The following is an 11,895-nucleotide window of genomic DNA, read 5'->3' as shown; positions in this document are numbered from 1 at the left end:
TGCTCCTTCTCGACAACTACGTAACCGCAGCATCTTTTGTACAATTCGCCATCGCACTAATTATGCCAAGTTTGGCCCTTTAAACCAAATGATGAATATTTACAACAAACATTGCGAAAGCATTGACTTCACTATGTCGAAAACAAAACTTAAGCAGCAGTTTAAAGTAAACCAAAATTTCAACTAGTGTTAAGTTAGTTTAATAATTATTGTAAGAAACCGGCCTACATCTGATTGACGACTTGAAATAAATAAATAAACGCAAAAAACAAGAAAAGAATAGAAAACTTCCAACACTGCAAAAGAAAGAGATTATTTTTCGTACACCCACTACTACGCAGTATACAAGAAAAAGAATGACAGTTCGAAAGCGTACATGTGGTAGTCCGTTGCGAGAGTTGGGTTGGGATGTCTGTTCTGATATTTTTATTGCATGCATATTACCTGCATTCTCACGCAGGCTTACCAATATGACTGCCTTTTTACTACTGTCGCTGTGCAACAGAATAGGATGTCTCTATGTGTGCTCGACGCTCTCTTGCTACAGCACGTTCGCTCGCCAAGCCGAACTGTAATGGCAACAGTGCAATCTTGTGAGAAAAGGTGCTGTTTGGGGACAGCCTGTACCGCGCTCGTTTTGTTGACAATATTCTACGCTAAACGTAGCGAGCCGAATGGGCTGTCGGTTTACCATTTTTTTGTGTCTGCTGTTTCGCATAAACTGTCGCGGAGACAGCCTTCTGAGAGGGATAACATTCTTCGTCCAAACAGGTAAAACTGTCGTCTAGGGCTGTCATATGATGAATGTCACCATTGAACATTTGCATGGAGTTTGAATCGACGCAGCGGCAATAATTTGCGCTAAAGCGGACCCTGCACGTGCAGAAATATTGACAATAAATCATAGATTGATTCTGTAGAATTTAAATGAGATTGATGGATTGAAGCAGTCTTATCAATATATTTATTGACAATATTTCTGTCTCGTGTAAGGTCCGCTTAAGGATCAACGCATGTTTAAGCGAACGAACGTGTAAAGTGTACTTTTCAGCATAACAGTTATACTGTTATGCTAATCATGCGCATTAATTTGGACGTGCTTTAGGCATGATAAAACGCAGTTTTCAAACGTAGAAAAATTTGCCCAGGACAGAATTCTGGAACGATTTTCATTGGATGTCATTTAACATCAGTTTTCATTACGTTGTCTTGGGAAATTGATTTATAGCATGATGGATTGAATTGATTAAATAAATAGTTTTCTAATGCCGTTTTTTAATGAACAACCCCGGAGCAGTAAGTTGCAGTTTCTAGCGAAAGAGCCGGCCACTAGACGTGTTCATTCCCACTTCTGTCAGAAAGTGCAACACTAGTGCAATTCGCTGCCCCGGATTAACTTAATTTAAGTATTTTTAGCATTTCACTTGTTTAGTTCTCACCGATTACTGTGACGTATGCAATCTGTATATTGTAAAAACGAGAACTGAACCATCAAAAATATTAAAGCTTTCAAAAATCTAAATATTGATCCAAATTAAAAAATCGAAATATTTAAAAATTGCAAAATTGAAGACTTCAAAGTTGCAAAATTAACATATTAAAATGTTACAAATTTAAAAAATCAAGAAATCGATTTTTTTTTTAATTAGAGGGGAGTTTCGGATCCCAGGTATTTTTCAGCTATGGTAATACTGTGAAAAGCGTATGTATATAATTTTCATGACTGTAATGTAGCTCTGTTTTTTCTCACAAAATTTTGCGGTTCTCAGTTTTCGTGAGCGTGCGCTTTTTTGATAAATGTGTAAACCGAAAACAAGATTATTGTTGGCAACAACAATTAATTAAATTATGTGCATTATCGTAATTTTGGACCTGCCGTCTAATATCTTTTATTTAATATGTTATTTTAGGCGAGACTATCAACTGTTTTCGTTTAATCTGTGTGTGAATATGGGTTGATTCAATTCGGACCTTTTACCATATATACGATATGATACGCGATCGCGAAAAACCGTTTGAGAGGTCGAGCTTTCAGGAAAAGATAAATTTTCGCAAATCCATTCACAGATTTCTACGTTTATAGCTCATAACCTATTGTTAGGTAATTTGGCCCAACTCTTACTTGTTATGGAATATTTGCCACAATTTTTTTTATATCAAACAGAACTTGTCAATTCACAATTCGAAACTTAGTGAAAATTAAATAGGAATAACTTAGGTCAACATAGGCATTTATTTCCATTGCAAAAATCGATAAGACATGGGTGGTTCTAATTGGAACCAGTGATGTTAATTGATGAAAATTCTATTGATCAATAAAGAGTTACTCTTAGTTACGAACCAGAACAGCTACAATTTGGCTTGCAGCCTTTGGCGGTTTTATTTTGTAGTAGGCGAGTGGTAAGCAACGACATCACAGTTTGTTTCATTTTTCCATTTTCATGCCTTAGGCTATCAAAGCTCTATACAATATTCATTCGGTTTTGAATGGCAGCATGCCAATAACAAATTGATTAGATTCGCGAGTGAGAATTTAACGTCGATGAATCAAAAAAATTATAGGTAATTCGCCAAATATCAAGATCAACTTATGACTTTTAAACAGCTTGTACTCAAACATAGACGTTGTGTAGATATAATAAGGGAGTATGTTTACTTATTGCCCGTCCAAAATTCCAAATATGAGAACTTCTTAAATGATTTTCTTGTGATGGATGTATTTATTGGAACAAGCTTTACAGGAATCAAAACATCTCGATTCAAATTATGTGTTCATAGTTTTCTGGTTTATATAATAGGGACAGTGCAGCTCCGGGTCTACAATAACCTTGTACCTGGCTATCGATATGTGGCATCTTGAATATTAGCGCGGGGAAGTGTATTCCCACATCAACCACCCCGTTTTTCTCAATATAAAGCTGCCTCTCTAACTTATTCTAAAGTTTTGTGAAGTATGACGTTATACTTTTGTTTTCTTTGCCGCTTAGGCAATCGGTATTATGTGAGATCTATACGAAACTTTGAATGCCCCGGGTATTATTAGGTATTAATGAATTAATGAGAAAGATGTCAGGTGTACGCTACAACTTAATATACCGTCTCCTACAGCACGGATTTATTCTGTCGAGGAATCGACAAAATGAAATCCGGTAGTTAGAAATATTCAATACATGCTTGGTTATAATCAGTCTCGGATGTCTGATAATTTCAGGAGATGGTGATTTTGACGAAGTTAAGGGGAAATAAAAAGCTGCTCAGTGATGGAGAGATTAGCATGGAATACATCCACCAGGTGGCGTAAATGCGCACATAATTTTTTGAAATTGTGTGTCAACATCGTGCTAAGTTTGAATGTTGGTTTCTTTGACAATTTTTTGTGAGGTCAAGTGCTGTTCGCTGAGTATATAACTAAACTAAAAAGTGTATGTGTCTTTTTGTTTATTGAATAATATTTATTTTCATAGATGTATATATTGAATTATATATCATTATATTCAGTTAGAAGAATATCGACTACTTTTGGTAGCAAAGCCCCATTCATTTTCAACACCATTATATCTTTTATGGATACTTCGTTGAGCCGCATTCGGGAGTCTGAGAGTACATATTTCAGTTGACTGAAAAGTCGTTCAACGGTTACCTGAGTTGACGGCGCTGATAGCACAACTCTGGCCAATCGAAACAATCGGGGACTGGTGTATTTTCGTTTGTTCCAATATTGAACTATATCAAACGGTGATGCATCCGGATGTCCTGCTTTGGTAAGTGTGGGTTCGATAGATGGTGGTTTACAGGACGATGATTTAAAGTTTTCTTCAAGGCGCACTGCTTCCCGAGAATTAGAAGAAGGTACTGTTGCACAGATAGCTATTTTTTCACGAGATTCAAGCTTCATCAAATCGACCAATAACGAGTCAGCTTGCGATTGGTTTTGAACGATCGTCACGTGTTGTTCATTGAATAAATCAGATATATAGCTTTCAACAAAGTTGTTTGACTGGTCAATTTCATGAATATTATCTATTTGTTCATTTTCCACACCAGCAATATCATCAAGTCTTCTGTTTAGGGCCAACAAAAAATTCTGAAACAGCTCACATTAGTATGTTTCATTAGAATAGTACGTATAAAATCATACCTGAGCTTCGATTTTGTCAGCAGAATTTATCCTGCCTGATCCAGCGAAATTAAATCTTGGATCCAAGTATAGACAAGCTTTGAATGTCGGATTATCTCTCAGTTTACCAATTCGTCGTTCCATTGCAGCCAAGAGCTTTACAGCCAGAACATTACTGCAATCTTTAAATGAGCTCAGTTTTGCTTGGCACACGAGCCAATCAGCATAAAACTGTGATAGCGTCACGTGGTCCTTTTGAACCCGCATCGTAAATTCGAACATAGGCTCAAATGCATCGCAAAACTTTGAAATAAATTTCCAGTGGAGTGATAAATCTATAAATTATTTGAATATTAATTAAAAATATTGAAATAAGTTAATGTAGGAGAATATGATCCTCCTGAAACACTAAAACTTACTAAATGAGGAATCTTGACTTTGCAGAATCGATGAGAAGGGCGTTTCCTTCAACGATTTTAAATATTTAAGAAGAATGTACCATACATTCCATCTTGTCTCAACCACCTTCGGTGGAAGCGGAATTTTATGCAACACAAAAAGTTGTCTATACTCCTTATGCCGCATGTTGATGCAAACCTTATTGATTTTTGCTAGTCGACTTTTATACAATCTGACTACATCCCAAACAGCCAACTGCGCCGTATGCGCTCCGCATCTTACGCTGTTCAGAACACCCAAATCAACGCTGTTTTCTTCGTCAGCACTTTGATCAAAATTGTAATTGATAGTACCTTCTTGTTCATTATCAAAAGCGTCGCCAATATCTTGCAAATTTTCATCATTCCAATCGCCTTCGTCTTCATCACTCAGCGTCCGTTCATCGTCACTCTCCTTTTCAGCTGTGAACGAGCCATCGATAGCTGACTTCAAAATATTCGATTCTTGCGGTAGCATTGTGCTCAAAGGTTCGCTTGTATATTTTGAGTTATTCTCCATCGTTAGTTTTAGCAGTTTTACGGCCGCACACATGTTTGCGCCATTATCATGAGCAATTGTTAACAACTGGTTGGAAGATAACCCGTAGACCAACATTACCTCTTCCATAACAATTTTTAAATTTTCCTTGGTCTGCCGTTGAATCATTTCTTGTACAGCTAAATATGAAAAAAATATATAGCATTGTACATTTATATTGATATTACTTAAATATATTTACGATAAAACATGTGAAAACTAGAACATATGTTCCGAATTCTCAGCACTACTAACCAAGATGACGAATTTGAACACGATCTTCTTCATCCATGAACTGTACGTTTACTCCGAAAACCGAGCGACTGCGTCTAGAGGCTGAGTCAATTTTCAAGTTAACTATTTTGCTATTCATTTCCGCTTTTAGAATACTTCTCATCAATTCAGCAGCCCTTCGAATGAGTTGCTGCATTACGTGCTTGTTCATGCGTATACCGGCTGCGTCCCAAAGTGGACCTGCAAGCAGCTTCATTCCCTGCCAGTCAGGATAGCGTAATGGCAAATTGAAGCTGGTAGCGAGTTGCAATGTACCAAGGAAAATATTTTTCTTGGTTGTCTCAACTAACAGTTTTTGTTTCATTTTTTTGGCTGGCGGTTCACCTGCTGTTGGTTTTGAGGTTACTTCCGTTTGGTTCTTCTCTGGACTGTACTCCAAACCAAGCCGCCTTGCGACTTCGGCATGATGCGTAACTACGTGGCGTTTAAAGTTTCCTGCGTTGAAAACCGTTTGGACGTATGCACATTTCCGGTCCTCGTCGTCAGCAGCAATACAGCGGAATTTACAACCTTCACCGTTCCTTACTTCTTCTACTATCTTCAATATTTTGTTTTTCTGGGAATATCGAAATGACTTCATCCTGCTGTCTGAATGTCTCACTCGAGTCTAATGATGCTGAGATTAATTGTTTGATTCAATTTTCATCTGCTATAGGGTTCAGCATTGAGTGAATCATAGCAGTCTTTTCGACGAAACGTTAGTCAGTTACATCATAAATAGTGTCAAATTATCAAATCTGTGTAACGAACAGGATTTTTTTCGCTGTTTTAATTTTCAACAACATTGTGGTTACTAAGGAACCTATATGAACGTAGATTTTTTGTAGGTGTTTGAAAAGGGTGACTCTGATCGTTAAAAATGCGCTAGTGAACGTTCAATGTGATGAGATTTGTCTTCACTGATTGGAACAGGGTTGGGGTAATTCGGACCTTTCATGTACTTTTGCGTAGAACCCTTAATACACAATACGGTACGATATCGGAAAAAGTTACCTTAGAAAAAATGTGCGCAATTGATCAGGCTTTCGGAAAAAAATATTTATTTGTGAATCGGTTGTAGTTCTATAGCTCATAAACCCTTACTAGGTCCGAATTGGCCGACCCCTAATGATTACTGTACATTAAATATGACATAAAAAATTTACTGAACATTAAATATGACATACAAAATTGAAAATTAAAGAATTTAAGCTGAAATTTCAAAAAATAGGATTTCGGAATTAAAAAATCATATGATTAATATACGAGAAAATGAAAAATTGATAAATCTAAGAATTTAAAAATTTAAGAATTCAAAAATTTAGAAATTTAAAAATTTAAAGAATTAAAGATTTGAAATTTTAAATATTTTGAAATGTAAAAGGAAAAAAAATTAAACTATTGAAGATTAAGAAATTTTGAAAGTCAGATTTAATAATTTTGGAACTTTAAAATTTAAAGATATAAAAATTTAAAGCATGAAAAATATATTTTTATTTAAAAGTTTATAAATACGAGACCGAGGGAATATTTTTACAAACCATTTTCAACTATTCTTGATGATGAAAGCCATCATTTTTTAAAAACAAGTGCTGTATTTGGGCAGTTTACCACTAACAATAATAATACATTCTATATTAAACATAACAAGTGATTGAAATTTATTTCTATTATTACGTGCTACACAGTACGCTAAACAAAGCAATGTTAACGGCATTTTTTCTTATTTTTAATGGGTCTATAGAAGTTAAATTTTAAGATAATTCTAAACTAAATATTAGTTAGAAATGTGATCTGATTCGCAATGGATAGGTGACCATTGATTCACGCTAAACCTCGTGAATTCGCGGTTGCGGCACGGGACGTTTAAAATTGTTGTATAATCCTGTTTTTCGGGTAAAATTGCTAATAAGAAAATGTCATGACAGTAGAAATATTTAGTAGTTACCACATTTTAATTATTCATGGCTTAGCGCTGCTCACAACTCCCAATGGTTCACAACTCCCCAACGTCCCCTATTTCGAGGTGTGCCTGTACCTTGTAAAGTACAGTTGTTAGGACAATCTCGACAAACACGTTCGCTATTGAGTGGCATAATAAAACAAATAAAATCATCAGCTTGTTGATCATCTCAAACAAATTAGCATAACCAACAAATCACGAAAATATTTCACGAGCCTGAAATCGGCGGCGCCCCCTAACTAGAATCGGTTGTGTCACTGGAACCGGAGTACGAACTGGAACCAGCCGGAATTCCGGTTCATTTCTAGCTGAGCTTAACTGGGCACTATTAACCCTCCGGCACTCGCGCAAATGCCTCCCCGAATAAGCACCCACTGGTGCTCGAAGAAGATTTCGCTAGAGTTTCGGAAGGTGTTGCACAAAATACAACGGCGCGAGTGCTGGAGGGTTAATCATCCCTAATCCCCAGTAAAGTTCAGCCGGAAATGAACTGGAAGTCCGGCTGGTTCCAGTTCGCATTCCGGCTCCAGTGACACAACCGATTCTAACTAGAATCGGTTGTGTCACTGGAGCCGGAATGCGAACTGGATCCAGCCGGAATTCCGGTTCATTTCCGGCTGAGCTTAACTGGGTCTGACCAACTCTCTACGAAAAAATCCGTACACCATACCGCAACGAAGCGAAAACGTTCACCGCGGTCAGGCAAACGGTTCGCATAGTGTAGGGGAACTGGGGGTAAGATGGACATATTAAGCATATACTGAAATATAACATAGTAAGAGCATGTTTTTGTCAACATGTAATACTCTATGTTGTAGCTCCATATGTTGGCTTTGGAGTGCCCAGAGGAATTATATTACAAAAATCAATAAGCAGCATTTTTTAAAGAACTGGAAAACGAAGAAATATCTGCACTTTTTCCAGACTGCGGATGAAACGGACATATGGTGGGGGTAAGACGGACATGCTGCAGAAAGGATGATCACAATGCAAAATATTAAAATTTACTGTTTCTTGCGGATGTTTAGAATGGATTGTGGTTCTTCTTAATGTACATGGTCAATTCGAGGTGAAAAATGACGTTTTGGGGTGCGATTTAGAGTTGAAGCAAATGATGTATTTTCTAATGTCGTTTTTGCCGTTGTCTTAAAGAGAGCTAGACAATCAGTTCCAATGATCAGTCACAATCACTTATACAAAACTGGAAAGTTATATATTAAACGCGTAATTGGTAACATTAGTTCCTCGATTACACACAGCCAGAGTATGGGACCTGCACAAAATTGTCTACCAGGTTCTAGGAATTCCGTATTGAACCTCGGGCACATTAACGTACACTCTGCAGTCTACTGCATGTGAGACTTCAGCTAACTTGATGGTTCTTCACGTTTGACTGCTTTAATTTCGTTTCTACGGGCGAGACATTCATAAAAAAGATGAATCAATAGAATTAATCAAGACTGTCCGTCTTGCCCCACCAGTACACATATTTTTTAAACGTTTGTACTTATTCACGCACAAAAAAACTTACCTGTTATTTTCCACGAAGGTATGCGATTTTCCTTTTCTTGAAAGCAATAACGTTTGGGCAGTATCGTTATTTCCTGGCAAAGTCTATGACGTATTAAAAACAAAATTTTTGCATTTATAAAATTTGTTTTGAATCTATATTTATATGCTTTTGTTAAAAAAATCTTTAGATATATTTTGAGGTGGAAAGAAGTTCCTATTGCTATTAGAATGCGTTAAAGAAGATATTTTTTTCAATCCGCACTGCTCCCGGTATATTGGCAATTAATAAAAAGAATAAATATTCCAAATAATTGATTTTGTTACTATGTTTTAATTGCCGTAAGGTTCTACTGTATCGATTTTATTGGTTATTTTCGGCTAATTTGAGACTAAGAGAAACGAAAGCAATGAAATTGAAAGACGGATAGGTATTCTAGAACGAATCAGTTATAAACTTAGAACGGAAAACTAGGACTAGGCAGGCTCATATGGAAAGGAAATGTGAAGAATTCTTTGCCTTCTGCTAAGTAGGAGTTGGGCGTTGCACCCAAGTCTACTGCATGGTCTATGGTAGAACATAACTCATCATCATGTTTTACCGCCGACGCCGGTAAAACATAATGATGTGCCACTTTTCGTTTAATTGATTTTACGCTGCTGTAATTGTGCATCAATTATATAAAAGCTCAATAATGAAATTGCCACAAAACTAAGAAAGTTAAGAATTTGGTATCAAAAAATAAATTCCAGGCTATTTTAGGATGCATTCATTAGATTGTTACAATTGTTGCTTTATTATATAGATTTTTATGAAAAAAAATACAATATTTTAAAAAAATATTACATTATTTTCTGACAAACAAATATTTTCATTCGTGAGTTTGATCACCTTAGCGACCGACAAATGCATATTTTTATTAGACAGTGAAAAATTAATGCCGAATATATTTATTGAAAATTTTGAGGAGTATTTTTTGAATAATCAGTGAGATAATTATTTCATAAAATTAGTTAAACACTATGAAAAATTTGCCATCACCTTGTGTGAATAAGATTGTAGATTGTCAGATAAATAAATTGTAGATTGAATCATTTTTAAGTAGTAATTGTAGAATATTTCATTAATTTATTCTTTTGTTGATATTTTAATTCATTAATAAAAATAATTAAATAAAATTCATATTTTGTTTGCTGCCACCGAATGACCGGCACCTGATAGATCACAACCCAAGCAGCATTCAAAGTTTTATAGCACGCTACAAGGGTAATCTAAGTTTTATGAGTGGCTATAAAACTACCATAAAACTTCAAATGTTACCAGGGAAGGCCGATGTCCAAAACCTATGCTGGGAGTAGGAAATAACGGTTAGATATGTTTTCTATGACATGCAGTCAAATTCCCAAATTTCGCTACTAATCACATGGCTGCACTGATTATATACTGTGCCCAGCAGAGTTGAAAATATTCAAATTCATTGAATTAAAATTGATCATATTCAGCCGCACGCGGCTGAAAACGTTAAACGAACAAACCGGCCATTCATCCATGCAGTTTTTCATTCGGTTCCGATTATTACACGAAGTGACCGTACAGCAACGAATCAAACGCACCAAAGTAGACCCTGGCACAATGTAAGCGATGATGATTGTTGTTTCATATGCTTTATGGGCATATGAATATTTTTTTCTATTCACCGCGAATCGCAACAGGTTCATTTTCAGCCGTCAAATAAGAGCTTCGATTATTTTTACCTCTGGTGTCTTTTGGCGTAAATTACGTCAAGATTTCGTTGCACATTGTTTTTTTCACCGTAAGAGTTTAAATATTTTCAATTATCAACTTTCTAGAAACCCGTCTGTTTATCTCAACGATTTCTCTGACGTCACCGCAGAATTCGCGGAGTAGCAAGCCTCGCTTCTGAGAGCCGTGGTAGCACACTTCTGTCAATTCAAAAACAGCCAACAAAGTTCTGTTAAATAATCATAGTAACCTGTCTCCGCGTTTCCCGCAGGGAGGAGTACAGAAAATCTAGAACTAGAAGCCCCTTTTCCTCTTATTTTGGTTTGCCATAGCAAAAATAACCTGCACAACTGAATCAACTTATGAAACATTGCGTCTCTCGTTCAAATTTGTGGAAAATAATGTATGTGTAGAAATTAGTTTAACTTTCTCAGCAGAAAGGTTATGCAATTGCTCTGTTTATATCAGATCGGTGAAATTGATCAATCGATTGCGATCTATTAGTCTATAACAAGACAAATTCAAAATTCTTGTAAACAGTTATTTAATTTTCGGCTCTAGGTAAAAATTAATGTCTCTAGATAAAAATAGGTACAAAACTCTACTACTTGACAGTTAATGAAGCTATAATCAGATTATTCATATGAATGATAACATAATTTATGTCATGTGAAAGCTACATCATTTTCCGTACATCATCGGCACAACTCTGTACCTCATCTGCACAGCTCTATCATTGACCTTTGCTTGAAATTATATTGTGAGCGAACTTTACCTTGCAAAATAACAACAAAACCGAGAGGGAAAAAGAAGACCATCTTCGCATGTCCCGTCCCAGGGGTACACATACAATGCAATTGAAGTTTTAATGTTATATCCCTGTTTGAAGAGTACAATGCAAGAACAGGATGCAATATAAAAACTTGCCCAGAAAACTTCTGTAATTACGTAAAAACTAAAATAAAATCGGATTATTTCCCAACAGAAATGCATCTTGATGGAAAGGTAGGCGATAACTCAGAGGAAATCTGCAATCTTTTTGCAAAAGATTACACTACATTTTCAGAGAAGGATCGAGAGCGTGAATACTTTTCATTCCTCCCAGAACTTTCAAGAGATATTAACATTAAACAGATAAAAGTACATACAATCATGGATGCCTTAAAAAACTTGGATAGCTCTAAAAGCCATGGACCTGATGGCATTCCACCGGTGTTTTTAAAACTTTGTCAATAGAACTAACCGCTCCTTTATTTTGGCTTTTTAACATGTCTCTAGAATTAGGTTGTTTTCCTAAAACATGGAAAAGCTCTT

The 11,895-nt window shown here is 36.1% G+C and overlaps 1 protein-coding gene across 1 annotated transcript; it reads right to left on the bottom strand.

The window, feature by feature from the left end:
• Window positions 1-656: 656 nt before the first annotated feature.
• Window positions 657-5,966, bottom strand: LOC131687071 (uncharacterized). The gene is made up of 3 exons (XM_058971114.1): window positions 5,348-5,966; window positions 4,746-5,232; window positions 657-873 (listed from the first exon to the last, which is right to left on the bottom strand). Exons 1-3 carry the CDS (start codon window positions 5,964-5,966, stop codon window positions 657-659), a joined length of 1,323 nt encoding a protein of 440 aa, XP_058827097.1.
• Window positions 5,967-11,895: the final 5,929 nt, after the last annotated feature.

Source organism: Topomyia yanbarensis, chromosome 3, assembly GCF_030247195.1.
Source record: "Topomyia yanbarensis strain Yona2022 chromosome 3, ASM3024719v1, whole genome shotgun sequence".
Lineage (NCBI taxonomy): Eukaryota > Metazoa > Arthropoda > Insecta > Diptera > Culicidae > Topomyia > Topomyia yanbarensis.
The sequence above is the reverse complement of the archived record's forward strand: the minus strand, read 5'-3'. Positions and strand labels throughout refer to the sequence as shown.